Below are 18,495 nucleotides of genomic sequence, written 5' to 3' on the forward strand. Positions count from 1 at the left end.
TACGGGCCTGCCTAACCTGGTAGCCGTAATTAATAGCGGTTAGAGGATATGGAAAGCCATCAATGTCTTCTCTGTAATTACGGTGGGTAGTTGAAGCAGCCTTGAATGTCTTTTTGCTGTTTCACAAGCCATGCATGCCACAATTTTCAACGATATCTCCTATGGAAACCTTCATATGAATCATAAGCCCTTTTGATAAAACAAAGAAAAGACCAACAAGAGCACAAAAGCCCATCCCTGTCCAACAGGTCAACATCTCTTTCCCTCCTCTCTCTCTCCACTGTACTTGGACCGATTTGCACTCCATAAATTGGAGTTGTCCTCCTGAGTTTTTTCTCACTTCAGAATTTGAGAAAAACAAGCACAAGCAATTCTCTCCTTCTGAGTCGCTTTGTTCTCTCTCTTTCTCTCTTCAGCTGTTTTAGTACTCTGAAGCCATGGCTGAGAATCATGCAAGTAACGGAAACCATGTCCTCAATGTTGAAGAGGGCAGACCTTCCTCCAAAACAAACCAAGAATCAAGCAGTAGCTTTCTCTGGATACCCTTTATGCAGAAGGTGACATAAATCTTGTTACTTTTTAGTTCCAAGTACAATAGAAATGTCCTCTTTCAGTTTCAAACCATTTCATCAAAATTTTGAAGTTGAGGTCTTTATATTTTCAGGTCATTGCTGAGGTGTTGGGGACATATTTCTTGATATTTGCTGGTTGTGGGGCTGTGGTGGTGAATATTGACACTGACAAGACGGTGTCGTTTCCGGGGGTTGCAATTGTTTGGGGACTAGTTGTGATGGTCATGATTTACTCTGTGGGTCACATCTCCGGTGCCCATTTCAACCCTGCTGTCACAATTGCTTTTGCTACTACTAAGAGGTTTCCATGGAAACAGGTGAGCTAATCAAACCAACCCATGATTTTATTTCATAAATTTTTTCCTTGGGAAATGGTTAACTATCCTAATACACTCTGAGATCAATGTGTGATCTTAAAAAAATGTGTTACTTCTTGAAGACAATTAATGTAAGAAACTAAGAATGACTAGTTTTCGAGAAGGCATTGTTGACTAGTTTTGGCTTAGACAAGCAGTTCGTCATCATTCAAACTTAAAATCCGCGTCCTTCTTAAAAAAGGGAAAAAAAGGATATATGATTTAGGGATTAAATTATGTTGTATTGTCAAAGCTCGTTTAACATTGCTTCTGAAATTGCCCAAAATCATTTCAAGAATAACAAAATGCTTTTACTTACAGCCTTTGACAGAAAATTTCTGAACAGAGGGCTTAGAGGCGCTGTGAATTGAAGTGCTTTTGAAAGCACTTCGACAATAGCAAATAGGCCCTTGTAATCGAGAAATGCTGTGCTTAGACCACTCTGTCTTGTAAATGGGGAATTATTAGGGTGTAATAATTTCCCCTTGTAAATCAACTTCAATTTGATGGTCACCTGTCTTTCTTTCTTCTTCTTTTTTGAATGAACTACCTGTCTTTCTAATTCCATGTGTTTTTTTGTTTGTTTTGCTTTCTCTCTATAGGTACCCCCTTATATTATTGCTCAAGTCCTTGGATCAACGCTCGCAAGTGGTACCCTAAGGCTCTTATTTACCCACCATAAAGACCACTTTGCAGGAACAAGTCCCAGTGGAACTCTATTGCAGTCTTTCGTGATTGAGTTCATCATCACATTTTACCTCATGTTTGTTGTTTCTGGTGTGGCCACTGATAACAGAGCGGTTAGTACTATTCTACCTCTTAATCTCAACACTGGGTCTGATTTTTCAATTAAGAACAACCTAATATGGTTTGCCTAATACGGTTGGTGAGTAAACTTGCTTAACCGATTAGGTTAGTATATTATCATATTACTTGATTTGGGCAATGATTTCCAAAATGTCTGCATCCTGATACTTTATTATATTAAAGTATCAATAATAATATTCCAAACTGTTTGCTTTTAATGCAGATTGGAGAGCTGGCGGGGATTGCCATTGGCTCCACGGTTCTTCTGAACGTGATGTTTGCAGGGTATGATTCTTATTAATGTCTTCATAATATAATCATTCCTATCCATTGGTAATTTATTAGTACTAAGCAGATATTTATTATCCCTTTTGGAAGTTTTCCATAGGTCAGACTAAGAACTTTGTCTTCTTTGTTTTTTGTTCTTTCTTTGTTTTTTAATCTGTATTCATTCTATTAGTTTCTGATGTGATTTGGGCATATTCTGCAGTCCAATTACAGGAGCATCAATGAACCCAGCAAGAAGCTTAGGGCCTGTAATTGTCTCAGGCCATTACAAAAACCTGTGGATTTACTTAGTGGCACCAACTCTTGGAGCTGTATGTGGTGCCCTGGTCTACAATGTTATCCGATTTACGGATAAGCCACTGCGAGAGCTCACCAAGACTGGATCTTTCTTGAAAGGCTCAGGCCGCACCTAATTGAGGAAGATAGAAGAAGAGGGATTTGTTATATACAAGTCATTTCCTATCTATGTAGCTAGTTTCCGTATGTTAAGAGAGAAGAGAGGTAAAGACTAGACTCACTAGAGACCTTTATGCACACTTTTGTTTCTCTTCTCCAAAAGTGTGGTAATTAGGCTAGAAAAGGGAAAGTTGAATTCCCATGTTTGAATGTTACCATATTTGTAATTTTATTCTTATCCACATAGTTTGGGAAATCAAAGTGTGTTTTCTTGTTTTTTTTTTTTTTGTCAACTAGTGTGTTTTCTTGTTGGAATCAATGGAATGGAAAGTATGTTTTAATGTTTCTTATCATATGAGTCATAATGAATTAGTCGAATCAAAATATTTAGAGACGTACTGGAAACACGTGGGGAATGGAATGGGAAGAGAAATGATTCAAGGAAAATGCCTTGGCAGATAAGGATGAGATTGAAGATTCTGAAAATCTGGTGCGGATCACATGAGACCTGTTCATATATGGCACGGGAAAGTGGATTCTCACGCAATGGTTAATGGAAACCCTTATCGTTAACTTCCTGCCTATCACGGAATTGTACACACTTTTTTATGTAGCTGTTGGCTTGAGATTCATGGCTAGAAGAGAGATAAAAATTTGAGAATGATAAGTCTTTATATAAATTCTTTCCATCACCATGTTGTATACAATTATGTATTTACCTCTTGTGATTCCTGACTCAACATATGACACGGAGTACATCACCTGATGAGAGAATCCAAAGACATACGTAGCATGACGATAGATATACACATTTGCATACAGTTATGAGAGAGATGAAAAATTCTGGAATGAGATCATTGTAGGACTCGCATGCAAGTCATAATATTCCAACAAGACGTGCCTTTCAATTAATGAGCCTCTCATGAATTCAATTCTATCTTCAACCTTGAATTGCGCAGTCGTCCCGGAGATTAAATACCTAAAAGTCAGAATAAAATGAAAAAGAGTCCATATATCTGATTCCACGGAGAGGATTCTCGGGTCACTTGCACCAGCAGTGTGCAAGTCACGTGTGCTAACAGTTGAATACCAACGTTAGCTGGTCGTTGGTTAGCGAACAATAGTAAAACGCAGACCAAAAAAATCGTAGTGCAGTAGAAGCCAAATTTACCACAAGCAGTACCTACGTGGTCTGGGCGGCGCTGGGCATCTTGACCGTCTTCCTCACTTTCTCTCAAAACCCAGAGCGACTCTGCTGCGTTTCCTTTTTTCGGCGGGTCCTCTTCACAAATCACAATTGGTTCCACTCAAATTGAATATGAGGGTTTTGGATTCAATACCGAATCCGGAGTTCTTCTTAGCATTCAGCCCACGGAGCTCAAATTCCCCTGTAAGTCGTTTGGTTTTGGGTTTATATTTTATTCGATTTGATTTTATCCAGGTGATTTATTGATAGGTGAATCAAATTTGACACACGACTTCCTTCTTTGAATGGGTCTATTGTTTGGATTAACCCAATCTGAAATTATTGTTTCTTATTGATTGGGTATATGAAATCCATTTTTGGGTTGCTGCAGCTGCTGATTGTTTGGAATTGAATCAGTTGATGCTTCGTTAATGCAATTGCTTGTTGTTAATGTTTATTAAAACAATTACTGATTTTTTGGAAAATCCAGTGGATGATCTTTTTCGTGGGGGAGAAAATCTTGTAGAATTTCCAAACATTGAAAATGGTGGTGTTCAGTGCACTGTGTGCTTTGATCCGGTTTGAACTCAAAGTTGCAGGCTTTGTTTCTGACTTTCTATATTTTCCGACTTTCTAAGTGAGCAAGTGTGCTACTTAGCATGAAGGTTTCACTCTTGGTTAGTGGATTAGGGGCCATTGGCAAATTCTGAATATTCCAGTTTGCTCATCTCCTTATTCACTTTTTGCTGGTATTTGTTCCTGCCAGTTGCTAGCTACAGGAGAACACATATTCTGGTTCTTTCAAATTACGGATTAGTTAGTTACCTGGAAAGTCAAATAAGAGAGTTCAGTATCTGTTTGTAATTTTTCTTCCACTTATTGCCATCAGACGTCATTTGTTGTATGACCAAGTGGATTATTTAATTTTGCTGACTTACTGATCTTGTGCGCTTATTGCCAGGACCATCTGTCTTGTGAGCACTTTGGCGCCTTTTTGGCAAATGTTGAGGAACTAAACGCCCACGAGCAAAGAAAAGAGGTAAATGAGGTACATGCTCATTCTCTCAAACCCACATTCAATTTTGTGAGAATTTTGGTTATAACTTGTTTGCATTTTGTTATGGGGTGTTTGGTTGCTTTGAAAAGGAAGGGCCTTTCTCTGTAAATGGGTGTTTTGCTTTGTTGAGAATTTAAGGTGGAGAAAATGGAATGTGGGTTTGTTTGCGTTTTTGTTTTCACTCCTGGTATCCAAGAACTCTACATTTTCTTTTTCTTTTTGGGTTTTCCTTCTGCGTTTTGGTTTTTCTGGTCTCTAGTAGCTATTAGGGAGTTGTTCATTGCCCCATAAATATAATGAGATAATATATATGCATGCAGATGATGGTGTCAAATAAGGGGTGGATTGCAATCTTATCGGTGGTAATGGAATCGAAACATGTGCGAAACAATAGGGTGCAGATAACAGCCTAGTTTCGTGTTTGAGAGAGAACTCGGTGCTGCAACACCCCAACCAAGTTTGAGGGAGAATCGGTGGTATGAGACCTTTCGTGTTTCCTTCTAAGAAAAAAATAGACCTTTCGTGTCTTCTCCTGTCTGTTCCACAACAACCCAGAAAAAAAAAAAAAAAAATTTATACCCAAAATATTAAAATGTCGACTTTACCCTTCTATTAAACTGATAACAACCTTGAAAATTATTGTGAAAACAAGTGTTTGAAGTTGCCCATGAAGCAGATAGCAGTTGTTTCAGTCATGGATTTACCTTCTCAACTAATCCGTTTGATCCAAAAGTATTGTAACTGTGCTCAGTTCTTTTGCTGGTTTTCGTTTTGTTCTCCATTAGCATGTGATCTTGTTTTTAAGTTATGTAATTTGGAGCTTGATAAATCTTTAATCACATTTTGTTTTTGATATACTTAAATGTTTCTTTAAATATGAACATGTATCAATCCTATTCTTATGCGTATTTATGTCCTAATATATGGTGATTGCAATGCATCCCAATATCTAATACTATTAGGCAATATGTTAAATCTCCAGTTTCTTGGTCTCTATTTGTGGCAGTCTCATGAAGAACTGTAATTTTACTCATCTAGTATTGAGCTTTTAATAAACCTTTTTCCTGACATGTTACTGATGTTAGTACCATCCTTATGTTCTAATCTTTGTTTGAATAGATTGTTAGTCTCTTTACAGGCAATGGATAAAGTTTAAACAATGTATTCATGCTACCTGAAGGACAACTTAAAAAGATTGGAGATAGAGGTGAGAAACAGATTAGAAGCTGACTGCTCTTCAAGTAATATAGTGCAAGCATTTTCGTTGCTCATTGGTTTTTCAAATGGTTACATATTCGGATATTCCAGGTTGATAAATATGCAGAGGACTTGTGCAGGGAAAGGAGAAGATTGCTGGAGATTAAAAGGTGGCAGTTTGCATATGTATCTTGATTGCTGGAAGATCCCAGCAATCTTATTCCTTTCAAAAATAGATGCGACGTCAGTTGTATAATATAATAGTGAACTCATGCTAAGGGTTTAAGATATGTAACCAGCCAATCATGATCCAATGTGTTTTAATTGTGGAAGTTGCAATTCTGAGTATTTTGGCTTTCAAGGGGAGTTACAGAAAATGGGATTCTGATGTTGTATTCTGTGTGAAATTGAAGTTCTAGTCATTGATTGTAAACTCCAGTTTTTTTTTTTTGGCCGTTCATTTTGCTTTTCCACGTGATCTAATGTGAAAAAAGTATGCCTATTTGATCCATCAACTTGGGATGAGAAGATATTTACAGTAACCTTTTCGATTTTAAACAACAGGATCTGAATACTTAAGTCCCTATCTGGCAGTACCTTTCATGACTCTCTGGTAACCGAAAATACCTTCCATGACTATGTGAAGAGTGTCAATCATTTTGCTTTCCGCGTAATCTAACTTAAACCAAGTATGCCATAACAGTATGGAAATTTTTCCTAGCTTTCCGCGTAATCTAACTTAAACCAAGTATGCCATAACAGTATGGAAATTTTTCCTCAGAGATGGAAAGTAGAGTGTCAATCATTTTGCTTTCCGCGTAATCTAACTTGAACCAAGTATGCCATAACAGTATGGAAATTTTTCCTCAGAGATGGAAAGTAGAGCATGTATGCCATGCATAATGTTTTGGGTAACTTGAACGAAACAGAAAAATGTGCTCTCTGCTTAACTTGAAGCCGTATGGCAATTATAAAAACAAAAAACTACTGAATTCCTACTTGTACAGTTGTACTTATCCTTTGGGATGAGAGATTTAAAGAAACCTTTACAATACAAACCGGATCTAAATAATTAATACCCTACATCACAATCTAGACTATTCTCACAAGTCAGTACCTTTCATGACTCCCTCTAGTAAACGGAAATAGCCTCTTTGGTCTCCATCTGATAAACCGGAAACAGCCGCATCTTTACACGTAATATGCACTTCCTTGGTCGAAGTCACTAGCTGACCACTTTAGTCTCAATCATTCCCGTGATGTCTAGTTGCTCCTTCCTTACCCAAACCCTTGCCTCCATTTCCACTTCCAGACATCAGTGCTCTGCTTGAATCTCAAGGATCTAGAATCAAAAAACAAAATCGAAGAGTTAAAGAGACGAAATAGGACTAGAATTTTATAATTTTAAACCTAATGGAGAAGAGATTGGGAAACACTATATATATATATAGGATTTTTCTCAGGTAAGGATGTCCTTAGTTTTTCTTATGGAACGGATTTACTGTTTTCACCCACTTTCCGATCACATTTTTACATCTTAACCGTTCAGTTTTTAGGTCCTAATGTATGGATCACCTCTGCAAAATTTCAGCCAATTTGGTGATCGTTAAGACGTCCAAAACTGCAATTTACACGAACGAACCGAATCTGTCGAACCGGAACCGTTCGTTTACATTGTTGTAATTTGCAGTTTTGGATGCCTTAATGATCACCAATTTGGCTGAAATTTTGCAGAAGTGATCTATACATTAGGACCTAAAAACTGAACGGTTAAGATGTGAAAATGTGATCGGAAAGTGGGTGAAAACCGGAAATCCGTACCTAAGAAAAACTAAGGACGTCCTTAGTGTAGCCGGACTGTATATATATATATATACATACATACATATATAGATAGAGAGAGAGAGAGAGAGAGAGAGAGAGAGCCAGAAATTGGATGCGTCCAATAGTGACAGGGCTGGGGGCGACCTCTAAGACCGACTCTCCTTTTCTTCTCTCCGTCACTTTGTTTTTTATTTACTCAAATTTAGGGAGCGGGAGAACAAAATTCGTGGCGGGATTTTTGAGTTTTAAAATTTTAATTCAATTTTTCGCGGCCTCAGAACGAAGAGGATGAGAGCTGTCGGTGATGGAATGAAATATTTACAACATACTGCTAAAATTCGCCGTAAAATAAGAAATATATATATATAATTTTTTTTCTCAAAACAATATTTTCATTTAATACATTAAAATTTGTTCTTTTCAAAAAAAAAAACATTAAAATTTGTTTTAAATTTCTTGTAGTGCGATAAATATACATACAATGACAAATTTCAAAAGAACAATTAGATTTCTGCAATACTCATAGTAGTGTACTGTGTACGGTCAAAACAGCTCAAATATTGAACTTTTTAAAGTTGTTTTAGTAACAAGATATTTTGATAAAGATAAAATTAAGAACCAACCGCCTTAATTGATGCTGGAATGAAGATGTACAAGACCAATTTTTCTCACGTTATGCATATTGCTATGACAAATATATTTGGACGAGATAGAATCTATCATTTTTCATTAATTGCACGAAATTATTAATGTATCTACTAAAATTATCTAACCTTTTTATTAGTTGTATAGAAATAAATACATGTCAAAATCAATTGATTAAGAAAAAGAAAATGGTCAAATCAACCATTGGATATGATCATCGGGATGTCACAAGCACATGGTAAAATTCTTAACCGTTGTCGTCATCTTTTCGATCTTGATCCACGTAATCAACTGAATATACATGTATGCCTCAAAGGTCAACCCTATCAACACATATGAAATTTGGAAAGTTAACCGATGGATATGACAACTGGAATATTTTATAGTTATTGTAAAAATTTTAGCAAGATTCGTTTACAAGTCGACTTCGATCTATTTAGTCAACCTATGTTTTATTTATAATCCTATATTTATTTAGGGAAAACATCACCAATGGTCACTGAGTTATGACTTATTCGACACTTAACTCACTGTATTTTCAACAATATCACTTAACTCACTCAGTTTTACATCCGTCTTTCACTTAACTCATTGTCGTTAATTCTGTCTTTAAAAACTATTAAAATTGAGGGTATATTTGTCTAAACACTAAAAAAATGCATTTCTAACTTTAAAAAATATATATATAATTTTTTTTTCAAATTATATTGAAGTTAAAAAATTTATTTTTTATTAGAAATCTCATAAATTGAAAAAATTGAAAAATGTCTAATAAATGTAAATTGAGGGTATATTTGTCTAAACACTAAAAAAATGCATTTCTAACTTTTTTTTTTTGTTAAAAGACAATTTTTTTTTCAAATTATATTTAAGTTAAAAAAATAATTTTTTATTAGAAATTTCCAAAATTTAAAAAAAATAAAAAAAAAGTCTAATAAATGTAGTTTTTTTTTAAGTTAAAAATGATTTTTAACTGTTTTGACAAATATACCCTCAATTTTAACGGCTTCTAACGGTAGAATTAACGGCAGTGAGTTAAGTGAAAGACGGATATAAAACTGAGTGAGTTATGTGATATTGTTGAAAATACAGTGAGTTAAGTGTCGAATAAGTCATAACTCAGTGACCATTGGTGATATTTTCTCATTTATTTATTAGATTCTTCAAATGACAACACCTTCACGGGATATGAAACTCGGGAAATCAACCATATGATGAGATGATTGGAATATTCTATGCTTTCTGTAAAAAATTTAGCTATAGTTTCAACTTCGATCCACTTGGTCAACCAAAGTAACCTTTATAACCATTTGGTAAACTGATGTCATATCGACCACGAACGATGCCAGTTTTTCCATGTGGCGTATATAACATGGTGGATACCTGTTAAGGGTTGAAAACAAAAATTTTCAATTTCGAGTTGGCGAATCACAAGAAATACTTATGTATCTACTAGTGTTGTTTAATTTATATATTGCATATAAAGTGAATTTGACCTTCTAAAAGTGACGATGCATAGAAAAATGAATCTGACCAAACCAACCGTTGGATGAGAAGATTGGAATGTTTTGTGGTTGTTGTAAAAAATTTGGTCAATTTCGTCTTAGTTTTGACTTCGATCAACTTGATCATTGTTAACTTTATAACACTATGTTTATATATTAGATTCCTCAAAGGGCAACCCCATCTAGATTAATGAAATTGGCGAAACCAACCGTTGGATGAGATGATTTGAATATTTCATCCCCGTAGTTACATTACTATGAATTTCGTCTTCGGTTTAACTTCGATCCACTTGGTCAACCGAAGTTACATTTAAAACCATATAATTTTCAATTAGATTCTTCAAAAGGAGTCCTTATCAACTCTTAATGAACTAGGAAAACCGACTTTTGGACGCAATGATATAATAAATCAGCCGTTGAATTGTGGTTTACTTCCGTACTCTTTCTAATTAGTTTGATTTTCATAATATTTTAATATATAAAGGGTATTATCTAAAATAATTGTGATTTGACTGACAAATTCTTTTATCTTTATTAGTTAAATATATTCCTATTCAAAAAATATATATATATATATATATATATAAATAGTATAGATAAGCAACTAAAGTTTTATTGAAGTAGTAGTTTATTAATGCTCGATAAAGAAAGAAGAATAAAAAAATAAGTAATTTGCAAAGATTAGAAAATATATATATATTTTTTTTAATTAAAAAAAAAAAAGAACCTCAAGATGGTTCGAACCCATGTGAAGCTGGCCACTAAAGCAACGGTAGGCATGGCTGCTGGTTACGCTCCGATTGATTTTGATTATTATATGAATACACTTAAAACTAAATGGAAAACCGGACGCCAGACCATCTCAGCCAGTACGCCAGACCAGATCTGATTAACCTCTGCTTCAATACCAGACCCAATTACCGATTCACCTCCATAAAACCAATTATTCTAGAATCATGGGAAAGCTGAACCTGGAGGAAACCAAAACGATGACGCAGAGGAGGAAAACAGTGGCCACGAGTCCGAGCTTCCGCGCGCTAAAGAAGACGGGTCTGGCGGCGGCTTTGGCTTTGGCTGAAGAGTAGAATCCGCCGGTATATCGGCGGAGGCTATGGCTGAGCCATGACTTCTTCGGTTTCCTACTTCCAGATTTCACCCTAGTTTAATTCCAGATCTCTGTTTCTACTTTCTACCATGTTGACCAGTTTTTTTTTGGAGTTTCAATTCGTAACGGCGTTAGTGGGAATGCTAGTGTCAGATGAACGGTTGGATCAAATGAATGGCTGAGATTACATATTTACTGTCAGATCACTTGCACCGTCGGTGCGTAGAATAATTTTCGCTGATCGGATTCCAAATGTTAATATGATTCCCTTGGCATTTTGCCTTTCAGCAAATGTCCAAGATTATTAAAGTATGCTTAGCAATTCACAGATGATCATAATCGATTAACATTACTTTGCTCAGTATTCTTTTAAGTATACATAATTTACAAAACTAAAAATATAATGGCTACATCTATGAATATAGAATACAGATGTATTAACAAAATGCATATGCACTTCCCTGCATTTATACGGAAACTAAATTCCAAAACACATTCGGCCTTATTTACACTGCTGTTCAAAGAATTAAAAAAATGGATGGAAAATTTGAAGCTACAGACTAATTAATAGGCTAAACAGCGAGAACATCTATCAAGACTACCCTACTTCAATAAATACCAGCATCTTACAGCTAGTTTCGTACTGGCGGGCTGCTTTGAGTTTGAGTGGGACTGGTGCTGGCAGAAGCAGCCCTTGGCCTTGCTCTCGGAATAACTAGAGGTCTACAACAGACAAGAGTAAAGAGCATCTCCATCATAAACATCATCATACTCATCCAAACAAATAAAGTTCTCCTCCAGTTCCATATAATCCTTTTAAACAGGGGAAGTTCCGATTCAAGGGTCATGGATGCATCGTATATTTCGGGAATACCAGCGCCAGGATTGTATTCTGCACGTTGTTCGATTGTCACTTTCAAGCAGGCAGTAGGACTATCACCTTCCACAAACCCTCGGAACTTCAGATTCAGAGTTTGGGACTCTGAAATGTAGCCAGATATAAGTGGAGCCATCTTTATGAATGTCAATAGAAGGCGGATTGGCTCACTTTTAAAATATAACATGCATGGATGGCTCAAACTGGCAAGGGTTTTGCCTTCAGCAGACAGGAACTGTACCCTGACCTACATAAACAAAATGAAATTAGTCAAATAAAAATCATCCAATGGAAACAAAAACAGCAAGGACCATGATGAAAAAATTGTAACTAGCATACATCCCACAGATACAGAAAAACAAGAAGGACCACAAAAAGTGAGAGATTAAAACCATACACAAACAAAGCAAATAGCATTTCTCTCCTCCCTCTCTTTCAGATTCCTAGAACTTGAGTTTTTTGGTTTGCAATTCACATGGTACAAATGTAGAATGAACTAGTTTCCAATACCACATTATTTGTTTTTCCTTTAACTAGTGGCTTGAGGTCACACCATCCAGTTGAAAATGTGAGAAGAAGCAGTTGGCATATTTACAACCTCTTGCTGATTTAGTCCGGAGAAAAAAAAAAAACAATCTTCACTGATTTGGAAAAAAATCTTATTAGATCCTTTCTTCCCACTGCTTCAACCTATCAACAACCTAACCACCCGCTGTTGCAGCAAAAGGTTTTTCATGATGATGGTAACTGGGGACCATATCTCCAAACCAGAGGCAGCATCACCATATTCTTTTGAAGAATCCATACTAATTACTACTCTGAGGGTGCCTACATAACATTGACTGACAACTGTGATACACCTTAGGTGTGTGCATAATGCCACTTGAAGTAAATGAAGTCCATCACTTGAAGTAAACTCAACCGTTACTATTGATCACTTCAACCGGTTCTAGTTTCATAGGTGCAATAATTTGAGAATAAACGAATTCTATCACAAAACAGCAAACTAGAAAACAATGGATTTCATTATGCATCAATCACACAACAAGATTAAGGATAAAACTCTGAAACAAACAAATAGAAAATCGAAAGTACCTGAAAGATCCCAAGATTCCTGTTGTACTCCGATTCAGGCAACACAAACTTAACACTAGCCGCCAATTTGTGACCAGGAGGTATAACCCTATACCCGAAAATCCCCCCATCCCGAACCTTCTCTTTACAATCCACACCACAACCGACCCCTGCACACAACACCACCGGCACATAGGCCACTGGACTATGCTTTGTGTAATCAAAGTTCAACATTTCCTTCATCTGCAGCGGCTCAACCACAATGTACCTCATAAAAACCCCACTAAACACAAGCGACGACACCAAAAGACCACACAACAAAAAACCTACATAAAACGCCCAAACCAAACCCCACCCGAATCGCAATGCCACCTTCCAAACCGAGTCCTTGTCCTTCACCCACTCACCAACCAAAGGACTAACCGCTCCGGCAGCCAATGCCGATAAATTTACCAACTTTGCCCTCAAAAACTCTCTCCCTCTACCCACAATTTGTAAAGGGTCAACCAAAAGCATGTAAGAATTATACAAAATCCAAGCTGGGAACGTTACAATGCTAATTATCAGATTAATTTGGAGCCCAATTGCTTTGATTATCAATCCAGCTACGAACACAAGAGGGTTAAAAGAAGTGTCACCGAGTTGCATGGCCGAGTCGGCCGAGTCACCGCCTCGGTCATCGTCGGCGGCGGTAGTTACAGTCGAGCCCTCGTCTTTCTGGTCGCTCGGAGCTGGCACCGGTTCGACCGGGTCCTGAATCGACTCCGGCGGCTTCAAATTCCGGCGAAGTCTGAACTTTCTGCATCGGTAATTGAGCCTGGCGTCGTTGATTGGGTCGGTTTGGGAGGATTGTAAAGTGGAGGTCTTGGAGTCGTCGCCGGAGAGTTCTCGGCGGGAGGCCCGGAGACGGAGGTGGGAGGTCGGAGAGGGTTTGGAATCGGGGACATCGAGGGTGGAGGATGACGTGGATTGATCGGGTTGGTCGTCGTCGTCGGCGGAGGAGGGAGGGAAATCGTCGAGGGCGTCGAAGAAAACGTCGACGTTTTGGTGGTTGCTTGGGATTGGGAGTTGGGTATCTTGTTCCATTTGGAGTTGGGATTGGATGAGAGGAAAGAGTGAACTGAACACACCCAGATTGCTAATCTGAATAGGTAAAAGCTACGACGTCGTTTTGCTTCTGGTTTGGATTTGGTTGGGAGGTTCCAGGTGGGGTTGACACGTCTGAAAGGTTTAAACTTTTGGTGCCAACGTGTCCTTTCAAGAATATTTTTAGGAAAATGTATATCTATGACTCTATACAGTTTAGCTTAGGGTTTGTATGTGCTGACAAATAAAATCTAAAATTAAATTTAGTATCATGATTCAAAGGTAGATAATAATCGAAAACTATTTAGTCGTATAACTGTATCAAATTTGGGGTCTTGTTTACATTTAGATGTAGCTATGTAAGGCTATGAATATCTCAAGTCCCACTACTATGTATTTTGCACCTTCAGTGAAGATGCTTGGTCTGAAACTGCAGACTACAACAGTGGTGGGCTGAAGATGACAGTTTATAAATGTTGAATATTCAGGATATCTGAGTAGTAGGTGCGCATTAGCTGCTTTTGCATAAACCCATTAGTTTGCCAACACCATTTCCTAATTCTTGATCATGTTGGCTTGTAAACTCTTTGTTTGCTTCATCGTTGCATTGAGTTGCTTCAAGCTGATAGGACTTGCTGAGTCTAGGGTGCCTCAACAGGAAGGTGAGTAGTGTTCAATGTTTCTATTATTGGCCGGTATTTGGAAATGCCTAGAAGCTGTATGAGAATATGAACGAGAGAATAACAAACGTTGGGTCTCATCAGAGTTGCTTGGGTTAGTTGGTCTGATCTTTTGCATTTCATAAACCAAAAATGGTAGTTTTCTCTTATTTGGTTTTAGTATTTCTTGGCAACCAAACTGAAGATTGTGACTTTTTACATCAGAAGTCTATGACTCATGAGCATAGAGCTTGATTACTCTTCTTACTGTCTTGCAATTTGTTGTGTAAATATATGCTCATCTCATTCTATACTGGTTTGTTATCTGATGCATGTATTACTTGAATACCTAAACCTTTTAGTTGATGCTCTCCAACAAATTGCTACCACGATTGGCGCAATATATTGGAAGTTTAATGGTGATGCTTGCCGGATTGAAATGGTTGGTCTAACAGAGAAGCCGCCAGAGGAATCTGAGAGCACAACTGAATGTGAATGCCACTTCGAGAACAACACAGTTTGTCATGTCGTCAGATTGTACGTCTTAACTATCTTTTACATAGATTGTTCCATTCTGGCTTAAGAAAAAGTCTTCCATGACCCAAACCTATCTTTGGTATTTGTTTCTTCTTCTAATTGTAGATGGTTATTACTCTTACTACTACCTCTGAATTTCAGTAGAAATAGCTCTGTGCTTGATACTTCAGTTCTTTGTTAAATGTTTTGTAGAGTGCTCAAGCGTCATTTGCTTACACCTGAACTAGTCAAGCTCCCTTACCTCCGAGAAATGTAAGAGCTATTGTATTTGATTTACATTTCTCAAGATTTGAATGTTTATTGATTACATCTATATTTCTTTACTTGTAGTGATTTTGCTTACAACTATCTCAATGGTACGATACGGAAGGAATGGATTTCAATGAAATTAACTTCTATGTGAGCCTTGTTAATCTATATGATCAAATTTTAGTTTAGGTGCCGATGATGTATAATTATTAGTGAACTTTCTGCAGATCTGTTCTTGTTAATCGCTTATCGGGGAAAATTCCAAAGGATTGGGAAATATAACTACTCTCAAGTACCTGTACGTATTGAAATTCGGTTTGTATATCAATATTCTAGAACTCAGATAATCCTTGTTCTTAATGACCAGTGTCATCTTCGCCATCCTTTTCTCATTTCTTTCGTATACAGGTCCCTTGAAACAAACCAGTTTTTTGGCATTCTTCCTGCTGAGCTTGGTTACCTGATCAATCTGCAGACTTTGTAAGCATCCAATTCTCTTTCTCAATTTATAGAAAGGATTGTTGAGTTTGTAAAGTGTTTGGTTCCATGTCCTGCATTTTGTGAGTGCAGGGTGCTTTCCCCTATTGCGCTGACTGGAAAGCTGCCAAAGACATTTGCTCGGCTAACAAATTTGACAGATATGTAAGGTTTACACATACTTTTTGCAACTTATGTATTGATCCCTGTGTCAAATTTAACAAACCTGGTGCACAATGCAGACGTTTAAATGATAACAACCTCAATGGAACAATCCCCGATTGGGGGCAGAACTGGAAACAACTCAATAGATCGTAAGATCCTATCCGTTTGTAAAACAAGTTTTACACTGACCTTTGAATTTTGAAAATTTTATAAGCAGAAAATCATTCTTTGCTTATTGAAATCTTGTCTTTTCGAAGGGAAATGCATTCAAGTGGACTAGCTGGTCCCATTCCATCAAATATTTCTCTTTTGTTCAATTTAAATCGAGCTGTGAGTACTTTATTGGCTGCACATTCTGCACATTCTTTTTAATGACCTTTCGTTTGTCTTGACTATCGTTAAGCAAAGCCTTGTTTGGTTCCTACATCCAACTCCTATTTCTCCTACACATCAAACTCTGTCAATTTAGTACTCACGTATGCATAGCATGGCTATGAAGGGCAGCAAATTTGATTAAAAGTTCTGCACATCATGGCTTATCTTTATACAGGAGGATTAGTGACATGGATGGGCCTAATCAGGAATTTCCTTTGCTCATAAACATGACAGGAATAGTAAGATTGTAAGTTGACAGCTTCCTCAGTAAATAACTGCTCAGACAGTCACAGACACACACAATTATGCAGAGTACAAAAGTCCATTTTCATTGATTCTCAGATCAAAATCCAGTAGCTCTTTTATTCAAAAGGAAACAATTCTTTTGGGATTGCTCATTAGATCTTGGAGATCAAAATTGTGTGTGTGTGTTCCTATTTCCAAACATCATATATGAGCTGTTCTGAAGCGGATTTATTAACTAATTCTAGGGTTCTGAGAAACTGTAACATTTTCGGAGAGATCCCCACATATATCTGGTCCATGAAGAATCTGGGAATGCTGCAAGTAATGAAAGTTGCATAAACTACTTTTGATGTTTGAACATTATCACCAACAGACACAAACAATTATGTGTCTATCAGCCTTTGAAAGTAATCAATGTATGTTTGCAATGAAACACTATATTTGCAACAGTTTCCCACTCTAGTGATGAATTGAGCCGTCTGCTCAATTATATTTTGACAGAAGCAAAAAAAGAAAAATGATATAGTGACAGATACTCATTCTTATGCCGGACGAGGAATGTGTCCAACAGTGCAACCATATAATTAGTCAGTTTCTATATCTTATCAGTTTCGTGCTTTGTATATCTTATCAGTTTCTATAGCAGAAAACTATCAGTATTGATTCTTTATTTTTTACTTCTGGATAAATTAGTCATATGGTTTCAGCTTTCAGTATTCTTTCACGAGCATATGCACACTCAAATGGCCACAAACTAATCTTGAACAGTTTTCCATCTCAACACTTTACTGTATGGGCCAAAACATGTCAGAGAGATGCAACCTAAGATTGTGAAGTCAGTACTTTTTTCCTGATTTGGATTGAAGTATCATACTAATATTTGGCGTTGCTTTGATCAGCCTTCTAACAGGAAATCTGCTTAGTGGAAACCTGCCAGATTCACTCTTGCAAGATGGAAAGAATGTGTATGATCTTTATCTGCAATGTTTTCTTTTCACCTTTATTTGGTTCTTTTGTTTTTTATATCTTTGCAGCCAACCAGTAGCTGCATCTACCCTTCTATATTTAGAGTCCTTGGTTATGTTGTGAGCATGATACTTTCTTTTTATTCTTTATGCAGTGATGTGTCATACAACAACTTCACATCGCAAGGCCCTGAAAAAGGCGATTGTCAAGAACAAAAGTCAGAATACAATCTCACATTTTCTGTAGGTTATAATTTTAAAATATAAAATTTAATCTTTTAAACTGCAATTAAGCTACAAATTTATGTTTTTTCAAAACTTGAGGTGGACTGTAGCTCACCAGAGCCCCTGTGTAGGTACGCCTTTGCCATTTCTTCTCTGACATTTTCTAGACACACAGAATGTCTATGTATGCATCTCCGACACTAGCGCCTAAAATGTCTGGGAGAGCATGCTTGATTGACGAACAACAGTCATGCAATTATATACACAAAGCAAAGTCAGTCAAGTTTTTTTGAAGTTCAATCGGTACAGGTGTAGTGAGTCCCACAATTGACAATTCTTCCTATTTTAATTGATCGCATACGGAGGACTTGCTATTTGTCCTGTGATAGAAGAGAGAAACTTGCTAGGGTCAAACATGAATTGCATCTCTTTTTTTTTTTGACCTTTTTAGTTTTTAGTTTTTTATTTTTTGTTTTTTGTTAATGTGACATGTTTTTGTTCCAAATTCAAATATTCAATAGACAACTAAAAGTATATACAAATGTAAGAACTTATCTTTGTTTTGGAAGGGGAGTAAGGGTTAGTTTGGGATTGCTGTGACTTTTAAAAAAAACTGTTGTTG

The 18,495-nt window shown here is 36.8% G+C and overlaps 4 protein-coding genes across 6 annotated transcripts; 3 read left to right on the top strand and 1 right to left on the bottom strand.

Annotated features, from left to right (window-relative positions):
• Positions 1-218: 218 nt before the first annotated feature.
• LOC112165627 (aquaporin NIP1-1) lies at positions 219-2,707 on the top strand. The gene is made up of 5 exons (XM_024302211.2): positions 219-557; positions 665-889; positions 1,531-1,728; positions 1,959-2,020; positions 2,226-2,707. Exons 1-5 carry the CDS (start codon positions 438-440, stop codon positions 2,434-2,436), a joined length of 816 nt encoding a protein of 271 aa, XP_024157979.1. The 5' UTR covers positions 219-437; the 3' UTR covers positions 2,437-2,707.
• An 8,561-nt stretch (positions 2,708-11,268) lies between these two features.
• LOC112167599 (seipin-2) lies at positions 11,269-14,053 on the bottom strand. Its single transcript, XM_024304642.2, has 2 exons — positions 12,911-14,053; positions 11,269-12,062 (listed from the first exon to the last, which is right to left on the bottom strand). Exons 1-2 carry the CDS (start codon positions 13,973-13,975, stop codon positions 11,571-11,573), a joined length of 1,557 nt encoding a protein of 518 aa, XP_024160410.1. The 5' UTR covers positions 13,976-14,053; the 3' UTR covers positions 11,269-11,570.
• Positions 14,054-14,435: 382 nt separating this feature from the next.
• LOC112167600 (probable LRR receptor-like serine/threonine-protein kinase RFK1) lies at positions 14,436-16,330 on the top strand. 3 transcript variants are annotated; one of them, XR_005799149.1, is made up of 8 exons: positions 14,436-14,637; positions 14,997-15,171; positions 15,364-15,423; positions 15,502-15,527; positions 15,648-15,718; positions 15,829-15,900; positions 15,991-16,062; positions 16,140-16,330. XR_005799149.1 is itself a non-coding variant. In XM_040505435.1 (7 exons), the coding sequence occupies exons 1-5, from the start codon at positions 14,873-14,875 to the stop codon at positions 15,835-15,837; spliced, it is 465 nt and encodes a 154-aa protein (XP_040361369.1). In that variant the 5' UTR covers positions 14,436-14,872; the 3' UTR covers positions 15,838-15,900; positions 15,991-16,062; positions 16,140-16,330. The 3 variants fall into 3 exon arrangements, 1 of the variants encoding a protein (XP_040361369.1); XR_005799148.1 differs by having other exon boundaries at positions 14,436-15,171; positions 15,502-15,570; XM_040505435.1 differs by having other exon boundaries at positions 14,436-15,171.
• A 9-nt stretch (positions 16,331-16,339) lies between these two features.
• Positions 16,340-18,271, top strand: LOC121049024 (probable LRR receptor-like serine/threonine-protein kinase RFK1). The gene is made up of 3 exons (XM_040505436.1): positions 16,340-16,684; positions 17,583-17,648; positions 17,804-18,271. The coding sequence occupies exons 1-3, from the start codon at positions 16,626-16,628 to the stop codon at positions 17,913-17,915; spliced, it is 237 nt and encodes a 78-aa protein (XP_040361370.1). The 5' UTR covers positions 16,340-16,625; the 3' UTR covers positions 17,916-18,271.
• The last annotated feature ends 224 nt before the right edge of the window (positions 18,272-18,495 follow it).

Source organism: Rosa chinensis, chromosome 5 (genome assembly GCF_002994745.2).
Source record: "Rosa chinensis cultivar Old Blush chromosome 5, RchiOBHm-V2, whole genome shotgun sequence".
NCBI lineage: Eukaryota > Viridiplantae > Streptophyta > Magnoliopsida > Rosales > Rosaceae > Rosa > Rosa chinensis.

Excerpts from the sequence above, each read along its gene's own strand:
- LOC112165627 (XM_024302211.2), top strand. The coding sequence starts at position 438 with ATGGCTGAGAATCATGCAAGTAACGGAAACCATGTCCTCAATGTTGAA. Across the intron at positions 890-1,530 it reads AGAGGTTTCCATGGAAACAG|GTACCCCCTTATATTATTGC; the intron begins GTGAGCTAATCA and ends TTCTCTCTATAG. Across the intron at positions 1,729-1,958 it reads TGGCCACTGATAACAGAGCG|ATTGGAGAGCTGGCGGGGAT; the intron begins GTTAGTACTATT and ends CTTTTAATGCAG.
- LOC112167599 (XM_024304642.2), bottom strand. The coding sequence starts at position 13,975 with ATGGAACAAGATACCCAACTCCCAATCCCAAGCAACCACCAAAACGTC. Across the intron at positions 12,063-12,910 it reads GGAATCTTGGGATCTTTCAG|GTCAGGGTACAGTTCCTGTC; the intron begins GTACTTTCGATT and ends TTGTTTATGTAG.
- LOC112167600 (XM_040505435.1), top strand. The coding sequence starts at position 14,873 with ATGAGCATAGAGCTTGATTACTCTTCTTACTGTCTTGCAATTTGTTGT. Across the intron at positions 15,424-15,501 it reads CTCCCTTACCTCCGAGAAAT|TGATTTTGCTTACAACTATC; the intron begins GTAAGAGCTATT and ends CTTTACTTGTAG. Across the intron at positions 15,528-15,647 it reads TGCTTACAACTATCTCAATG|ATCTGTTCTTGTTAATCGCT; the intron begins GTACGATACGGA and ends AACTTTCTGCAG.
- LOC121049024 (XM_040505436.1), top strand. The coding sequence starts at position 16,626 with ATGGATGGGCCTAATCAGGAATTTCCTTTGCTCATAAACATGACAGGA. Across the intron at positions 16,685-17,582 it reads ATGACAGGAATAGTAAGATT|CCTTCTAACAGGAAATCTGC; the intron begins GTAAGTTGACAG and ends TGCTTTGATCAG. Across the intron at positions 17,649-17,803 it reads TTGCAAGATGGAAAGAATGT|TGATGTGTCATACAACAACT; the intron begins GTATGATCTTTA and ends TTCTTTATGCAG.